Below are 19643 nucleotides of genomic sequence, written 5' to 3'. Positions count from 1 at the left end.
CTTTCGTATGCTTATTTGAAATATTTTTTTTTATATTGAGAATGAAGGAAAAAAATATTTAATTCGAGCACATTTCGCGCAGGCTACTTCTGTCATTCGGCGCACTTTTTTGTTGGTAAAAGTATATACAGAAGATCTCACGGCCCAGCTTAAAATTGTGGATGGTACAAATTGTAAAGGATACCTTTAGCTAACATTTGAATCATGTGTTATGTTCGGACAATCCTTAGTTTGATCCCTATGAATTAAAATTTATAATAAAAATCTCGCTGCAGTGGTCCATGTTCAAAAAGTGTTTTTTTTAAGTACTTATTTTTAAAACTGAAATATTATCTTGTTTATTGTTGAGTAGAACTTTCAAATTGGTAAACGTATTGTAAAACATTTCTTTCTCGGTTGAGAATGAAGAAAAAAAAATATTTTTTTGGAACACATTTCGCGCAGGCTACTTGTCATTCGGCACACTTTTTTGTTGGTAAAAGTATATACAGAATATCTCACGGCCCAGCTTAAAATTGTGGATGGTAAAAATTGTAAAGGATACCTTTAGCTAACATTGGAATCATGTGTTATGTTCGGACAATCCTTAGTTTGATCCCTATGAATTAAAATTTTAATAAAAAACTCGCTGCAATGGTCCATGTTCAATAAGTGTTTTTTTAAGTACTTATTTTTAAAACTAAAATATTATCTTGTTAATTGTTGAGTAGAACTTTTAAATTTTTATACGTATTGTAAAACATTTCTTTCTCGGTTGAGAATGAAGAAAAAAATTATTTTATTCAAACACAATTCGCGCAGGCTACTTCAGTCATTCGGCACACTTTTTTGTTGGTAAAAGTATATACAGAATATCTCACGGCCCAGCTTAAAATTGTGGATGGTACAAATTGTAAAGGATACATTTAGCTAACATTGGAATAATGTGTTATGTTCGGACAATCCTTAGTTTGATCCCTATGAATTAAAATTTATCATAAAAATTTGGAATGCAATGGTCGTTGTTTAGCTAGAGTTTTTTTAAGTACTTATTTTTCAAACTTAAATATTTTCTGGTTTATTGCTGAGTAGAACCTTCACTTTCGTATGCTTAATTGAAATATTTTTTTTTTTAGATTGAGAATGAAGGAAAAAAATCTTTAATTCGAGCACATTTCGCGCAGTCTACTTCAGTCATTCGGCGCACTTTTTTGTTGGTAAAAGTATATACAGAAGATCTCACGGCCCAGCTTAAAATTGTGGATGCTACAAATTGTAAAGGATACCTTTAGCTTTCATTGGAATAATGTGTTATGTTCGGACAATCCTTAGTTTGATCCCTATGAATTAAAATTTTAATAAAAAAAACTCGCTGCAATGGTCCATGTTCAATAAGTGTTTTTTTTAAGTACTTATTTTTAAAACTAAAATATTATCTTGTTTATTGTTGAGTAGAACTTTTAAATTTTTATACGTATTGTAAAACATTTCTTTCTCGGTTGAGAATGAAGAAAAAAATTATTTTATTCAAACACAATTCGCGCAGGCTACTTCAGTCATTCGGCACACTTTTTTGTTGGTAAAAGTATATACAGAATATCTCACGGCCCAGCTTAAAATTGTGGATGGTACAAATTGTAAAGGATACATTTAGCTAACATTGGAATAATGTGTTATGTTCGGATAATCCTTAGTTTGATCCCTATGAATTAAAATTTATCATAAAAATTTGGAATGCAATGGTCGATGTTTAGCTAGAGTTTTTTTAAGTACTTATTTTTCAAACAGAAATATTTTCTGGTTTATTGCTGAGTAGAACCTTCACTTTCGTATGCTTAATTGAAATATTTTTTTTTTTAGATTGAGAATGAAGGAAAAAAATCTTTAATTCGAGCACATTTCGCGCAGTCTACTTCAGTCATTCGGCGCACTTTTTTGTTGGTAAAAGTATATACAGAAGATCTCACGGCCCAGCTTAAAATTGTGGATGGTAAAAATTGTAAAGGATACCTTTAGCTTTCATTGGAATAATGTGTTATGTTCGTACAATCCTTAGTTTGATCCCTATGAATTAAAATTTTAATAAAAAAACTCGCTGCAATGGTCCATGTTCAATAAGTGTTTTTTTTAAGTACTTATTTTTAAAACTAAAATATTATCTTGTTTATTGTTGTGTAGAACTTTTAAATTTTTATACGTATTGTAAAACATTTCTTTCTCGGTTGAGAATGAAGAAAAAAATTATTTTATTCAAACACAATTCGCGCAGGCTACTTCAGTCATTCGGCACACTTTTTTGTTGGTAAAAGTATATACAGAATATCTCACGGCCCAGCTTAAAACTGTGGATGGTACAAATTGTAAAGGATACATTTAGCTAACATTGGAATAATGTGTTATGTTCGGACAATCCTTAGTTTCATCCCTATGAATTAAAATTTATCATAAAAATTTGGAATGCAATGGTCGATGTTTAGCTATAGTTTTTTTAAGTACTTATTTTTCAAACTTAAATATTTTCTGGTTTATTGCTGAGTAGAACCTTCACTTTCGTATGCTTGATTGAAATATTTTTTTTTTTAGATTGAGAATGAAGGAAAAAAATCTTTAATTCGAGCACATTTCGCGCAGTCTACTTCAGTCATTCGGCGCACTTTTTTGTTGGTAAAAGTATATACAGAAGATCTCACGGCCCAGCTTAAAATTGTGGATGGTACAAATTGTAAAGGATACCTTTAGCTTTCATTGGAATAATGTGTTATGTTCGGACAATCCTTAGTTTGATCCCTAGGAATTAAAATTTTTAATAAAAATCTCGCTGCAATGGTCCATGTTCAATAAGTGTTTTTTTTAAGTACTTATTTTTAAAACTTAAATTTTTCTTGTTTATTGCTGAGTAGAACTTCACTTTTAAATGCTTATTGTAAAACATTTTTTTTCTTGATTGAGAATGAAGATAAAATTATTCAATTCAAGCATTTTTTGCGTCATCTACTTCAGTCATTCGGCGCACTTTTTTGTTGGTTAAAGTATATACATAAGATCTTACGGCCTAGCTAAAAAATTATGGATTGTACTTATTGTAAATAAAACAATTAGTTAACGCTGGAATTATTTTTTAATTTCGGAAAATCCTCTTTTTTATCCCTATGAAATAATAAATACTTATTGTTTTTGTGAGGTTAATATTTAGTATATTTTTCAAGTTCGTTTATTTAAAACAAAATTATTTTCCGGTTAAACAATTTTTTGAACTTTTTTTTTTACATATTTAAGTTATTTTTATTCATTTCTGATTTTTTTAATTAAAAAAAGTGTGTCTATTATCTTGGGTTGATGTTTTTAAGTAGAGGTTTTTAGTGTAAAACCATCATGGAATCTTACAGTATGTATTTTGTTGGTGTTGGTCATATACATATGGAACTTGACCAAGGTTAGCTGTAGTCGTTGACAAGAAGAGTTTAGCCCTTTAAAAATGTCAAGTATTTACTCTGTTCCATTATTATTTCTTAATCTAGGTGGCGAAATGATGTATATAATAAATCAGCGTTTACATGCTCAAAAAATTGCCAAAGACAAAGCATCCAAAGGTAATTTACAATGTATTATTTTATTGTGTGTGGAAGGATCGACAAACCCCTTTAATGCATAGTTCGCGGTAGTATTGTTTTTAACGAATGATATGGTATGGTTTTGTGTTTCAGTACTAGATGATATAATTTCACTGATGCTAAATGAAAAGTTCTTGAACGAATTGTTCAAACCTCAGGAAATATACAATAAGGCAGCTCTTCGTAAATTATTTGAAGATCTCGCACACGCATCAATCATGCGGTTGAATTCGACCAGCATGGAGAAACTATACGATCTGATGAAAATGGTATTCAAGTACCAAATTTTTATGGCAAGGCAGCCGAGGGATATAATATTAATCACATTAAACCATTTGGATGCCATAAGAAGTTTTATTTCAAACCCAAGCTTACTTGCACAAGCTGACATGGCTTATGAAATACTCATAAAGGTGGGTTGTAGGATTTTTTTTTTTAACTGTTTTCTTTGCTGCATCGTGTATGTAAAAAATAAGAGATGCCATGACAATTTCACTGATAATTACATCTGACTTTCTGAATGAGATTCCATTCAAAATTTCCTTGTCAGAGTAAACCTAAATTTATAATGAGTTTGTAAGTTAGAGTGATATTACCAATTAAGAAACTTTCAATATTAAAATGTTTGAAATTTATTTTAAGAACCAAATACAGACAAAAAAAACCTGTGCTAACAGTTGGTAAACACAATATTTAAAAACATTTAAGAAAATATTTTTCATATAAATAAAAACAACACTAAGAAGTTTTTTCATGTTGCATTTATGTTGGTTTCTACTCATTCCTGACAGTTGACTTTTATTTAAGTCAAGACATGTACTAGTATTTAATGAACCTGCAAACTGATTCTACGACTCCTGTAGTGACAGACAACTTCTTTTGTAACTGTCATTATAGACAAGCTTAATTATCACTTAGAAGGTTCTGTTTCATGTAGTTAAATTTTTGAATAGTCAATAAATCAATAAGTTGGTGACATCATAAATATTATGGTATAGGGATATAGACTAATCCCAAATTGCTATATTGTTAGTAATTTGCACATTGGAAATGTTCGAGTCACCAAATAGTAAAAATCGTTTCAAAATTTTTTATGGGACTTGGAAATTTATACTCACTAACCAAATAACCTTAGAAGGATCAGAAAATCTGTGTTTTCATAGATAAGGGGGTTAATCTTTTAAACTTATTGATCACAAAAACTTCTTAATATGCTGTATTTGCGTCTTCTTTTGTTGCAATATGATGATTCATTTTTCATGTTTTAGACTTTAAAGTTTTATAAAATTTGAATAATGTAATAAATTTTAAAAAAATGTATAAATGTAAATGTTTATAAATAATAATAAGTAAAATGTAGCTGCTCCTGAGTAGTAGTCGTAAGAGTGCCGAGAGTGTGTGTCTGTGTTAGGTGTACGGAGACATGGCACTCGGAGAGCTGCAAACAATACGCTACCACCTGCTTAACTTCCTGCAAGACGTCGGCACACGCGTGTCAGTGTTCCTGCGGCAGGGCAGCCAGAACCAGAACGGCAGCTTCGTCATCCCGGTCGGTGGCCCCGTACCCCCGGGTGAGACCACGAGGTCACCTGCCGTTTCACATCGCCTGACAACTGCTCAATTTGTGGTCAAATTAGGAGCGGGAGATTGTGCCACGATTTGTCTAGAAAGAAGCCAAAGTTCTTGCAGACGGAAAAAATCTGGAAAACAGGGAAATCTCAGGGAATCGAAAAGGTGTATTCTAAACCTGTAAAACACGTGAAAATGGACGATATCTTAGTTACAAAACACTATGTCATTTTTCTTACCATGCAGTATCTTAATGTCTTAAAACTGGTATGAATTTTAATAAAATATTTGTGTGTTGTTAATAATCGGTATCTGAATTTTACTAACATTAATTAAAAATAAGGAATAGAAACCATTGTGTAACCATGTAGAGCAAAATCAGATATGTGGTCTTTTGCAGCTAACATTCAGTATGTACTTAGAAATTGTTTCAAATTTTCCTAAGATTGGCAGAGTTTGTTATGTAATTTTGATGGAAATAATAACAGTGCAAACTTTAAATTGTGTAGGAAAATCTTTCATGGTCAATGTACTTTTGTTAAATAAATATGTATTTTAAGATATGTACAAGCTGAAGTTATAATAAGTTCATTTGAGATTAATACATACTGTTGGTTTCTCAGCACAGTTCAGTATTACTGTGTATATAGCTTAATATATTTTTGAATGGCTGGTATTTATTTTAATACTATACATAATGTTGGAACTGAGGCTACCATGAAAGTGCAATAATTACAATTTGGTATCCAAAGAAAGATGTATTACAACTCTCACCACATTAAAAAAAAATTATTTACACTAGACACTAGGAATGAAAGTGAGAAAATTTATTTTTTCCTGTCAAGCACTTGATCTATAAATACTTACAATTATTCAGTTACTATGACTTGGTAAATAATTTTATATACCTAATGGCATAATATAGGCCTTGATATTTACCCACTTGAGTTTATATTTTTGTTGCTGCCAGGCAAGCTATTGTGGTGGCCAGTACCTTCTTTGATATCATATTTGTGTGTTGCCTCTAATTACCTCATTGATGTGATGTGATGTGATGTATTAATAAAATGTTAGTTCCGAGTCATATTTGTTGCCGAGGAGTGATCCTGCTATAGGAGTGTTCCCAGATGGGGATGCGCGATGGTCTTGCAGGTTGCGAGGTGCCTGGCTTCATCCGGCACTATGGCTCGGACCGCTCCGTCGTCGAGGTGGCCCACTTCCCCGCCGGGGGAGACTACACGGCGGCCCCGGCACCAGGGTCTCTGGACAAGACAGGCTGCAGGGGCACTGATCTGGGCTGCAACATGTGAGTCCACAAGCAGCGACTCATGCTCCCCCCCCCCCCCCTTAAGGCATGCATACGGTGTGTAGAGCTTTAGAATAAACAATGGGGTTTAAAACAGCCCAAGATATCCAAGTGGTGTCTGTTTACGAAAAGCATTTAAGAATTCGCTGAGGGTGGATGAGTAGTTCTGATTTCATGCTTATTAATTATTTATTAGGTACATAAGTTGCATGAGTTTCAAATGTTAAAAATGTTTACTTTAACAATAGGTACAACACAATAAACAAATCACAAGACTATTTGGTGGGCACTGTAATGTTGGGCAGGCACTACATACTGGCAGGCACTATGCACAAGACAGGCTCTGCCCACAATGGACGCACCACCTGCATGCAGGCTCCACCCAAAAGACAGGCACCACAAACTAAAATACAAAAGACACAAGACACCCCAAGTAAACACATAGACACATGACAACAAAACATACACATGTGTGTTTGGAATTAAAATTTTAGGTATGAGACACCCACCATAGATTCTTGAAAGTACTTGAGGGACTTGATTTACATCTTTATTTTCATATCTTGCATCATATGTAGGGATTGGTCGAATCCTATTTTTGGCAGAATCTGAATACTTAGTCAAATCTTTAAGGATTTGTCGAATATCGAATCCGAATCCATAAAAAGAAATTATTAAAAAAATTTTTTTTCATTCAAATTGTTGTTTTCTAGTACAAATGAACCTAAAACACTGAGATTATTCCATTAAAAAAGGCATAAAACAAATACAAATAACTTACTTGATGAAATATAGGCATGCGATGCTAGTTAATATGACCTAAAAATTTTTAAAAAACCTACTTTAACACTACTCGTGAGTTAATTTAAGTAATATGAACGTCAGGTACTTAAGATAGTTACATTCAATGAGCACAGAAGCCTAATTTAAAAGCCATAATAATGGAACATGCCTGATGTACACTTAGGCTGTGTTCCAAATAATCCGCACTCACACTTGCACTCGTGCTCATACTCACACCCACAATTCCTTGCGTGCAAAGTGCATGCTCCATGCGTGCTCACCATTTGTAACACAACCATACTCCTAAGTAAACACACCCATGTGGTAGGCGGCGACGTGTGTTTATGTGTAGGTTTTTGATTTGTGACAATGGAACACGCAGTAGGAGCAATTGCGGCCCTAATGGTAGTAAACCAACAACAGAGACGTTTACGACGGCAACGGTTACGTCGCATTGTCCAGGCAATAAACAGGAGACGGGTAACATAACCTTAATTATAACACGATCCTTGCAGCAATGATTGGTACTGGAGGTACACATGAAGACATTGCATGTTGTTTAATTACGAGCAGGTACTTACAATGAAACGTGCATTGTTTATTTGCCATTTTTTTTTTTAGATCAATAGTCCAGACGTAAACGTAAACCAAGAATGGTTACGAGAGTACGCAACGAGCATGCATTCAAACGCACTCAATATGCGCACTCGTTCTCGTGCTCGCACTCGACTATATGGAACAACACTCTCGTGACGTCACTTCCGAGAGCAAGTACGTGAGCACGCATGTTTACCTATTTGGAACACAGCCTTAGTAGGCCTACTACAGGTAAAATATGTAACGATCAATTCCGCTATTTACGTTTTTTCCCCTCATAACATAACCCCAAATCGCGACAATTAACAGTCACCACCACAGATCATATTGCAAACATGGGAAAAAGTTTTGGTCCTGCCATTTTTCTCATTAAGATATACACTATTTTTCTCCAGGATGTCAATAAAGTTATTTTCCCATATCAAACGTTTTATGTATTTTACAAGTTGAAATTTATTATTAGTTTGAATACTACCACTTACTGATTTAATGTGGAAATTTTTTTAAAGATATTTTCAAACATGTTGAATTATGTCGTTAACATCTTAGCATCATTCACGTTTGGTTACGTTGATTCCCGTATAGAGTGCGCGCACGTAGTGGGCTATCGATAAATCGCCGATGATTGAATGCCCCGCGCGCACTCTGTCAGGTACTGAGTAAACTACCTATTTTTTCGTTAGTATGTACCTACTATGAAGATAATTATGCGTTAATTCCGTCTTTCGTCCGAGTTCCGTTTTTCTGTTTTAATTTGAACGAAATGTGTTTTTGATGCACGGTTTGATTATAAAATGTGCGACTCTTATCCCTTAAAACACATACTTCACGTTTTTCCCGCATTGCTGGCGCCGGCCCTGACCTTGACACAGTTGTCTCGCCGCCCCGCGTCATTTCAAAACATTCTTCGAGCGGCAAAGATGTAGGTTTTCGGTTATACTGCGATCCCCACTTTCAGTTTTGGATATTTTTATAAAAATCATCGCATTATATTCGGGTAAATACGGTTATATCTACGGACATATTTCTCTTGTTCTTGGCTGAATGTTTACTAATGTGTGTGGTTTTCGCCAATTAGTTACTTGAATCCTTGCAGATTCGCCGAATCTTCGCAGATTCGTCGAATTCTGGATTTGACGAATCCTGGATTCGACCGGCCCATCCGTAATCATATGTTATGGTTAGAACTTAAATCTCATTGTTGCCCTATGCATGATGAGAAGACAGCACCGATCCACAGCCTTGTGCTTAGAGGCGACAGACACCGTGCTAGAAGCACCAGTGAGCATCGCACTCACCGTCCCATCTCGCTAACAAATTCCTTGTTGTATCGAAAAATCGTCGCACCGTTATTTTAGGGAGTCAAAATTGTGAGAAAAAAAATTCTAGTATAAACGTTGCATGATGTTTTTGGTCCTGCTGTTAGATTCCAAGCGCTTTGTGTAGGTAGTAAACATGTCAGGATAAAGCACCATGCAACAGCAACTTGCAGTCAGGCAGTTTAGTAGCTATAATAGGAAAATACAATAATTACAATACTTGTTTAAGATGTACCTGCACAATACAATTTCCCACCCAATATGGTCAAATGATTCTATAACCCATTTTCTCAGACATTTTTTTTTTCCATGTAAGATGTTGCCCATAAACTTTTTTCCCCTTATTTAGTGATATAGATTAAAGGTGAATTTTATTATTCATTCAGATATTACAACTTATTTATTTAATTTACAGAAAAACAAAGATATCTGATGTGTAAATTTTATTTTAAAGACGTTATCAAACGTTATAGCCATTATCTGTCAATCTTCCTCACTACTGTGTAAAAAAAATGTAGCCATCGCTAGTTCACATAATTCATGTTTGGTTATGTTGATTCCCATATAGAGTGTATGCACGTAGTCTAATATTGATATCTTGCCAATTGCATGCAACACGCGCACTCTGTCTAGTACCGAGTTAACTACATTTGTAAGCCCGCATACTTTTGTGGTGTGTACTATGACGATAATTGAGTTAGTTCCAGTTCACGTTCGGGTCATGGTTTTCATTTTTATATCTAAAGTTGAAACAAAATATGTTTTTGTTGCATGACTTATTAATTTAAATTGTTGGTGTGCTTTTGTATACTCTTCTTTTTACATAAATGTAATTTCCATGAATAGGTTTTGTTTTTACAAATAACTTTACCTAAAAAAACTGCTTTTCTTTGTTTAAAAGTCACACTCGTACTTTTCAAACATGATTTTAGTATAAAATGTACGACGATTATGCGATTAATCACGGATAAACCTCCGACTAGTCGGGCCTCTCAAGGGGGCCACGTCGTTGAATTTTCAGATCACTCACCTTACACCAAAGTAATCTGGGTTAGAGTTGATGGACATGGTGGGACATGATCATGAGTATGTGGAGTTTCTCTGCATTTTGACGTTTCCTCTGCCCATCAGTGCTACATTTTTATCTTATCACCCCCAACATCTCTAAAGATGTTGATGTCTACAAAATGTTTCACATTTATCTTAAATCACTATCAGTAAAGAAAAAAAAATATTTTACTGAACCCGTCCTGAATGTATTTATATTCTTGTTTAATAATATACTACCTTTGTGAATAAGTAGAATATGTATATAAAAATGTAAACAATAACACAAAAATCTCTTGTTTTGAAAACAAAATTGACCTAACAATAATACCATAGAATCTTATTGGCTGAACAATGTGCAAGGCAGTTATTGACAGTTATGGAAGTCAGTTCTGCTGTGTTGAGGTGAGCAAGAACCGCCTGCAGTAACGTGTGTGTTGCCGTGCCAGCTACGTGTCGCAGAGCGGAAGCGGCTCGCCGGTGTGTGAGCGGGCAGCGCTGAACGCCCCCGTCAAGCCCCGGGCGGAGCGCGAACTGCAAGCGGGCCGTGCCGAGCTGAACCTCCTCCTCTCGCAGCTGCTGGTGGACCGGGGGCGGGCGGCCGACGCCAGCGACATCATACACCTCAACCTCTTCAGCTCGCGCCAGGAAGAGGAGTGAGTCTCCGCTTTTAAATGTGTTGCATGCCATGTTGATTATTTGTAAGTTTCTAGCCATTACCGTAATTACGTTCAGAAGGGTTGCTCCTGTCTGTGGGTCACATCTGGTGGTATGCGGGATCCCGACTTTCGGGAAAAACTTTGGGAGGGCATTACTTTTTTTCCCGTTAGGAGGGAATAATATGTTCCCATTATTTTTGGGAAAAACAAAAAAATTGCTTACGTTAAAAAAAAAATTTGGGATTCTATTAATAACCGCTTTGATAATTTCCTGTGTATAACACACATTTGAATTTTATATCTGTATTAATTATTGTGTTTACTTGAATTAAATCGAACTATCTAACATCTTGTTTGATTGAAAAATCAAGAGAAGAAAAAAAAATTAACGAAAATCATCAGGGACTGCTGTGATTGGCCCATGCGTCACTAAGGGGGCGGGGCAAGAGATGGCAGCACTATAGTTTTTTTTCCACACATAGTGAAAATATGATTAAATTTTATTGTTACTATTTCTGAGGGTAATTTGTGGTCTACAAAATTAGGGGAGTTTCACACAAGTAGGTATTATCACTCACAATAATCCTGTAAAATTTTACATGCGGAAGTAGGTCACGTTCTGTTCCATGTTATGGTTTTATTCAATTAGTTAATGGCTGATGAAAAGATACGTATCTGGAACTACTTTGCAAAGAGTAACAATAAACTAAGTGCCAAATGCAAGGCGTGCAGTAAAAGAGTTAAAACAAGCTATGGTAGAATATCAGGTCTCATAAGGCATTTGACGCAACACCCAACTGTGAAGAAAGAATGTGAGATGCAGCAAGAACTGTTACGACCACTGCCCGTAAATACGTATGCTTTACCAACAGGCCCATCAAAACAAAGACGTATTGAAGATACCTACCACTGGTCTTCTCATCATCCAAAGGCAAAACTCAGGACAAGACACATTGCTGTACGGTTGGCTGATTCTATGCTGCCGTACAATGTTGTAGAAAATAAAAATTTCCAGTAACTCATGCATTCAGCTCAACCATTGTACACAGTACCATCCAGAACCACATTCCCCAGGAACTAAATTCCAAACCTATATGCTTCTGTGAAAACGAGAATCTCTGAGGATCTTTCTTAAGCCATTGCCATTGTTCAGTCAATGTCATTTTCTTGTGACTTATGGACATCATGCAGTGAGGATGCTTTCTTGGCATTAACTTGTCATTTCAACAACTTGGCTCTTATAAAGTACTGTCTTGGCTGTGTTAGTTTTTCAGTACACATATACCACTGTTTATTATTACTGACAATGCGAGAAACATCAAGTTGGGATCTACATACTCTGTTTTTAATTTAACATACTTCCCATGCAACATGTTTTGTTTTAAGGGAAAATTTATCCTCAACAAAAATGTATTACACAAAAATCGCACCCCTACTTTCTAAACTTGATTTTATCATAAAATGTGTGACGATTATGTAATAAAACATGGTATATACTTATATACTTTTAATGTGTAATTTCGGTTTAATTTAAACAAACCTAAGTAAGATCACCAAAATAGCTGTAGTGTCTTTGTTAATAGCTCTCTATTGCCCTCAGAAGAAGCATATGGTTAAAAGAGAGAAAAATAAAAAGGCCTTTTCTCTGGCTAAGAAAAACTTTGTTTACAGGATAAACATCTGGCCACTATTTATTTTCATCTTTCCCTATTGCAAAGTCATAGAAATATAATCTTTTTCTGTAGGTTATAAAATATAGGAAGGGAAGAGAAAGAAGTTTTATCATGCAAGCATAGCATCTAACATTCATGGGTTTTATTTTTTATTTAACTAAAGAGTAAGAATATAGAAGATATTAAGTAAAAGCTATGTAAGTTCCTTTTTGTTTCTCTAATACATGCAGGCTTGTATAAAAGGTGCCAAAGTTTTTTTGCCTAGTTGTAACATAAGCGGACCCTTTTATATTTTTGTCAGCCAGTCTCGGGTAGGAGAAGATATTTACCTGAGCTGTCAAAAGATAAACATTCCTGGCGGTAATTTACTTGCTGTGAGTATGGGTGTGCATGCATTCAGTTGCTGTGCATTCAGTTGCTGTGTATTATCTACCCATAGACTCTTAGCGTGTGATTATTGCCGTGTTCTGTTTCTGTACGATTATGGCCAAATGTTTTCCACCAGGTCCCTATACCGTAAGTTTTCTGTCTCTTAGTCATGTATTGAATGCAACTAATGACTGGACAGGCAGAGCTAAGTTTGCATGCAGTTTCTCTATTCCAGAGCAAGAAGGCCTAGGCCTGAAAACTGTTAACTTTCACACTTCTGAAAGTAATTACTAATACCTAGAGCCATGTTATGAAACAATGAAAGCACATCAGGCTGGCAGAGAGGTATATTCATTGTCTGACAGAAATAGAAAAGAGTTGGTATGTACTTTTCTTTAGAATTAATTTTTGTGATTCAGTCGAGAAGCCCCTTCCTTTTGGTGTAATATGTTGGCACTTTACAATATAATGCAATAAAACACTAACTGCTGGCTTGGTTAGCTCATATTCATATTGACAAGGAATGGTGGATGCCATCATTATTCATAATGGTCATTAATTAGTGCATTAACAATTTCACCTTCCTTAAATAAATATGTGAAAATATCTGGAGCCAAGTATTATTGGGTCTTGGTACAGCTGGTGAATAGTAAGTTTTGAGATACTATTTTCTTTATCATTTTCATTATTCATTAACGTTGTTACGTATCTGTTGTTTTAGGGAGTTTTCTCTGCAGCTGCAGGACACTGCCTCTAACAGTTGCATTAAGTTTGACGCTCAGAACTGTGGTCGTTCGATAGAGCTGGAGAAGATTTACGACGAGATGACGCTGGCCAGCTCAGCCCCAGCAGATGAAGACGAATTCTTGGAGTTGTTAGATAGTTGCTAGTCCCGTCATGAAGGAAGACTAGATCACTTATTATTCCATGTGGCTTTTGTTGCACTGTTTTTATTTAATCGTATGCTTTCGAAAAATCACCTTTCTTCATGAATACTTTCATCCACTTTTTTTAATATCAAAACTGACATTATCTCAGGAATAATGACTGGTCTTGGTGTGTTAGTCAATGAAACATGTGAAATTATTAGAAACAGAAATTAATCACTCCATGCTAAAAGATCTTAAGGCCGTGTTAGTTTGTGCTTGGAACTTGAAAATGTCAGTGTTTTTTTTTCTTTTTCTTTTCTTTCTCAGTTCTGTAGTTTGGATGTGGACGAAACATTCTCCAAAAAATTCAGTCAAACTTAAGATGGCCTTCTAGACACAACTCTATACTGGATTCTGCTATTATTATTCACTACTTTTTGGGTGAAATTGTTCATTTACATCATCACGGAACATTTTGGTCCTCTGGGCTGAATCTGTTACGAACGTAGTGATAATATCGGCGTGTCGCAATTAGAAGGCATGCAGACATTCTCAAAACGTGGGCATGTTGGTGCGCAGCTAGAATTATGAAAGAAGCATTTTGGAGATAATAAACATTTGCTGTTACACGGTATAGTAAACTCAGAATTACGGAATATTACTGAATAATTACTGGTGCCCTGAAGGATGAGGCACATTCAACATTGCGCTACGTGTGTGTGGTAACAGTGTCTCTCTCTCTCTCTCTCTTTTTTTTTCCATTCTTTGTCCCCCTTTCCTAGAAGAGTTATGAGTAGTGACATGTGAACGGGTTGCAGCTGCATCTGTCATTTCAGGAGACGTCTGGGTCGTTGACCTTTTCTTTATGGTTTTATATTTAGGTGGATTTCATTTTTAAAATAGGAGATTTTGGTGTTATTGTTTTTACTGTTATACAAACTCTCAGCTATCTGTCCCTAATAATAACATAAAATACAGGTGCACCATCCTTTATCCGAAATTCCAAAATCCGAACAGCTCTAAAATCCGAATTTTTTTTCGAAACTTCAACGTCCGCGATATTGTTTGCAGTTGTGTGGCAAACTCAAGTCGCGATCACGTGACTAGTGCGAGCGAGTGACTTGGCAGCACTGCGTCAGCAAGGCAGCATGCAATTTGGCAACGCCAAGGTGCTGTGTTTACCGTTTGTCCGGCAAACTAGCGCCAGTTACAGCTTGCTGCTTGGCTACGATAGGAGTTGTTTTATCGCGTTTAGTAGTTAACGGTGTTGTTACGCGAACGTGTTGCCATATTTGAAGACGGCAATGGCAAAAAGGCATTCCGATATGAAGATGGGTGGTAGCGAAAAAAAACGAAAACACTTAACATTATCAATAACTCAGAAGGTGGAATTATTGCGGAAACTGGACTCGAGCAACGTTCATTTGTAAGTGCTCAAGAAGTAATGTCTGTGTATGCGATTAAAGAAAAATTGCTTAGCCAGAAGCCTAAACCAAAACAAGTGACACTTCAAGAGGCATTTAAAAATGCCATCATTCGTGCTGCTCTCAGGAGAAGGAAAATCCTGCTCCCAGCCGATCACGAGACGTACTAGTTGCCGGCGACATCGGCGGCGATGACGACGCACCATAAACATTCTCTAGATTTTTTTACAGTATCAGTTGTTAATAACAAATTATTTTGGCTATTGTTTCAGGTATTTATTTATGCTGCAGTGTTTATTTAAGTTATGTACTTTGTTGTTTTTTGTACTATGTTGCTTGAAATCCTTAATACATCTGACATAACCTAACTTGGCTTTACTAGGCCTCCTGTATTAAAATTCCAAAATCCGAAAAATTCCGAAATTTGGAATGCTGTTGGTCCCGACCATTTCGGATAAAGGATTGTGCTCCTGTATAAAATTTATGCATTTTTTTTAAACCATTCTTTTCTTCTTGGTTGACATGGCCATGTTTAAGCCAGAACACAGAGAATATTTTTTGATAGAATTATTGATGCTCCTAAGGCACATACAGCAGGAATTTGGCTATTTTGTGTAATTTTAGTTTCTTCAAGGGTACTTTTCCCGTGGGATTTGCAGGTTTTGGTGGAAACGGTGGATTTGGACAAACAGACTGGGAAAAAAAACTGGATCATGATTCCGCCAATGAACTGGCTATGATATGAAAAAAAAATTTTGGTCGCGTGGTTCTGTCGTCGGTGCAGTTTCTTCTGATACAATATTTAGTTTGTAGTACAGGCCACCAATCATTAAAATAACAGTGTTTTTACTTTATACACCTCAAACTTTCCAGTTGTGCTACTTGTGACTGTCAATTCAGTGACATTTTGTGTAGAGTACAGTCAATCATGCTTCCTAAGGGTTTGTTTGATGGTGGCAAAATCCCTATCGCATGGTAAAAATGTATCACCTAAAGTAGGAAAGTACTACTCAATATCTTTTAAATTGATCAGTATGTTGAGAATGGGAGCAGCCTTGGCAAGGTGTGATTTTTATTCTTCCCTGTACAGTTATCACCAACAAATGTAACAATGTAATTTCAGAAGGAATGTCTTGCACGTAGTAATACAAAATTGAACAGACCTCATTACACCCTTTATTTGCATCACCCTCATGATAAATATATATTTTTGGTGTATTTATTTTTGTTACAGTGAATGCTAAATAAACTATCTGTGCATTAGCTTTATATTAATCTGGCGTCTTGGTACTTACTTTTTCACGAAAGTGACTCTCACCTGCTAGGTAACAATCTGTGTGCTCTGTTACTTGTTGTATGGTTCCTGGGGGACAGAAAGCATTTGCACTAGGATTTTTTCTCAGGTTATATATAGCCAGCTTTTGCAACACACTCATTTGACAGTGATAAATGCTGTTACATACTTGTTCCCTCCCATCCCCTTCAAAAAAAATTACATGGGATTTGAAAACCTTGTCGTTTTTATGGACATATTATACTTCAATCAGTGACTGTAGGTAAATATCTTTTTCATCTTTGGAGGTCAGGTAGATGTCAACTGGGCTTCACCCTATAAGCCTGCTATAACTCAATTTCCTTTTCCCCCCACCGTCAACCTTTCCTTCCCGGCATTGCACTGCTGTCTTACGTGTGCGTTTATTTGAACAGTACGCCACGAACCACCATAAGAGGGCAGTAACAGCAGTGAGACATCCCGTTAATTCTGTATTAAAACGCATTGTAAACCTTCTTCCTTTTTGCCCCAGTTATTTTTAGTAATCCATATAACATAACCAAAGACGGTGCCGAACACTAAATAAGCCAGGACAATGAGTATTGAAAATTAGTTTATTGTTTTTATTTAAGTAACTAATTTAACTAATTTTTTGTATGAATTTTTTTTTATCCTTTCAAACAACCAGTGGCACGATTGAAAACAAATATAACGGTTTCACTTGTTCGGCGTGGAGGTGCTATGATACCTCATCATCACCATCCAAGGTCAGACATGTCTACACTCTGAGGACTTCATCCTGTTTCATCGCTGATAATTATGTACTTGTTTTCTCATCTTAACTATTGCAAATCGCTTTCTACATGTCCTCCAAGCTTGCCTCGGTCGGCGGACTATTTAATTAATTATTATTTCCTTTGCGAAGCTTTGAAATCAACTTACCTCAATCTCTCATCTAGCCACGAGGGTGGACTGCATCTCACTCATACCGGTACATGCCATGGGGCATATTTAGCAGTTTAACTTGATATGTGTACAAGGGCGTGTAATAACCGACTGTAGAAACAAATGTGTGCTTGGAAAACCGCGCTGCTCTCTGACGTGTCATCCATCAGTAAGTTTTAGGCGTGTGGGACGCCTGAAGAGCCCACATCTCCAACTTTCTGTGCAGGTTTACCTAACGCTGACAGCAGGCCAGGTCTTGTGTAATTTCAGTTTGATCCTGTAGTTTTAGCTACTAAAAGTTTTCCTTTGTAATCAACATGTTCTTGACCTTTTAGTAATGCCTGTTTTGAAACATCTCTGTTCCATGCATGAGGATTAAGTTTCCTTTTCTTCCCCACTGTGCTTTAATTTCCATTCATTGATGCAGTTTCCTCTATTTTCTTCACAATCAATTAGGCAACTACACTGAATAGTGAGTATCTCACTGCATGTTATGTTGGCACAGAGTTAACAACTTTAACAATTTTGAAAACTTAATTAGTGCTTTTTGAATACAAACCATTTACTGGACTGAAACCTTTCTCATAATCATACACGAAGGGCTTCAGTTCTAGACTGACTTCTTCAGTTCCAAGCTGTGAATATCTTTCCTTATTTTTTTCCCACAAATTTTTAGGATGTTTGTGTATCAGGCATTATTTAAGCTGTGTACAAGAATTATTGTCCTATAGTTGAATAACTTATTCAAAAAGTGCTTAATTAACAGCAAACCAATGTTATAATAGCTGTGAAATATGCATGGAAAACTTTCACAATCCGTCCATTTACTTTTTATAGACTTTGATTATAAAGTTTGTATATACATGTTAATATTTGTTATGAAAAAATGTTAATGCATTCTGCTAAATGCAAAATTGTTTGAATATAAAATCTATCTCTGAAGTGTTTAGATTAAGACACATCTCTTAATGGGCTATTGTTAACTCTTTCACTGCTACAGACGAATATATTCGTACGTAAATTGTGTCCTGTGTGTGCTAAGGACGAATATATCCGTCCTATCTAAATAGCATTGCCTGTGCGAAGGACGACTATATTCGTCTCGCTACTTTCGCTTTCACTGCTACAGACATATAAGTACGTCTATAAACCAACACTATCTAGTGGCCGTTTCTGTAACTTAAGTAGTGTTTATCGATCTTCGTGGCCTGCATTCGAGGTTTGAGAGTATAGATACTGTAACTGTTTTCTTTCCCAACAGAGTGTGTACGTGTCGCATCGCGTGTGTACGTGTCGCATCGCGTGTGTATGCTCGAGAGAACAGTAGTCGATTGTGTCGTGTTTGTACTTTACAACTCGGACAGTTATTTTTTTTTTTGTTCACTCATGTGAAATTTTGATTTAGTTCTTTGTAGTATTTACCCATGGCACGAAAAAAATACACAAATGAGGAACTGCTAGCAATGCTTGCAGATAGTGATGGCGACGATGTGAGTAGCATTTCAAGCAGGGAAGATGGCTGGGAATCTGATAAATCACAACCAGGACCTTCCACGTTGACGTCACGATCACCAGCGAAGCAAAGATTCCCTAGTTCACAGTCAGAAAGTGAAACGAGCGATGAAGAGCAGGAATACGAACCAACAGTAAAATAAAATAAGACCAGAAGAAATAGCTTGGACACAAGAGTGAATTTGTGCCTCATATTCATTATTTTGAAGAAAAAAGTTCTGGTAATCAAACTTGTTTGACTGAAGCTGAAAACGTTAGTGATTTTTTTCACCATTTTTTTTTCAAAGTCAGTTATGGAGCATATTGCTACAGAAACTAATAGGTACTTTGATTTCATTGTTGAAAGCACCTCTCCATCTGAGCATTCCTGCCTCAGTAAATGGGCAAAGACCAACTGGGAGGAAATGTACACATTTTTAGCTGTCTGCATGCTTATGCCAAGAACAAAAAAAATCAGCATAAACGAGTATTGGTCCCGAGATGCTCTTCTAAAAACACCAGCTTTCCCAGAAATCATGTCCCGAGACCGTTTTCTTTTATTGTTGAGAATGTTGCATTTTTCTGACAACAAAGTTCCTGCGAATGGTGATAGGCTATGTAAAATTCGCACACTTGTTGACAGTCTCAGGGAGACCTTCAGATCTGCAATGAATCTATTTGCCAACTTGTGTGTTGACGAGAGTCTCCTGCTCTTCAAGGGAAGATTAT

The 19643-nt window shown here is 36.0% G+C and overlaps 1 protein-coding gene across 4 annotated transcripts in view; it reads left to right on the top strand.

Moving 5' to 3' along the window:
• LOC134542653 (protein OSCP1) overlaps positions 1-19143 on the top strand; it is a 46484-nt gene extending 27341 nt beyond the window's left edge. The window contains exons 1-6 of one of the 4 annotated variants that reach the window (XM_063387069.1): positions 3409-3569; positions 3684-4003; positions 5002-5161; positions 6312-6465; positions 10661-10867; positions 13634-19143. In XM_063387069.1, coding sequence (XP_063243139.1) covers positions 3455-3569; positions 3684-4003; positions 5002-5161; positions 6312-6465; positions 10661-10867; positions 13634-13802 — 1125 coding nt within the window. In that variant the 5' untranslated portion in view covers positions 3409-3454 and the 3' untranslated portion in view covers positions 13803-19143. The other 3 variants (XM_063387071.1, XM_063387072.1, XM_063387073.1) reach the window with 3 other exon arrangements.
• Positions 19144-19643: the final 500 nt, after the last annotated feature.

The sequence above is a fragment of the Bacillus rossius genome, assembly GCF_032445375.1.
Source record: "Bacillus rossius redtenbacheri isolate Brsri chromosome 9 unlocalized genomic scaffold, Brsri_v3 Brsri_v3_scf9_1, whole genome shotgun sequence".
NCBI classification, from domain to species: Eukaryota; Metazoa; Arthropoda; class Insecta; order Phasmatodea; family Bacillidae; genus Bacillus; species Bacillus rossius.
Note: the sequence above shows the minus strand (reverse complement) of the source record. Positions and strands in the feature narration are given on the sequence as shown.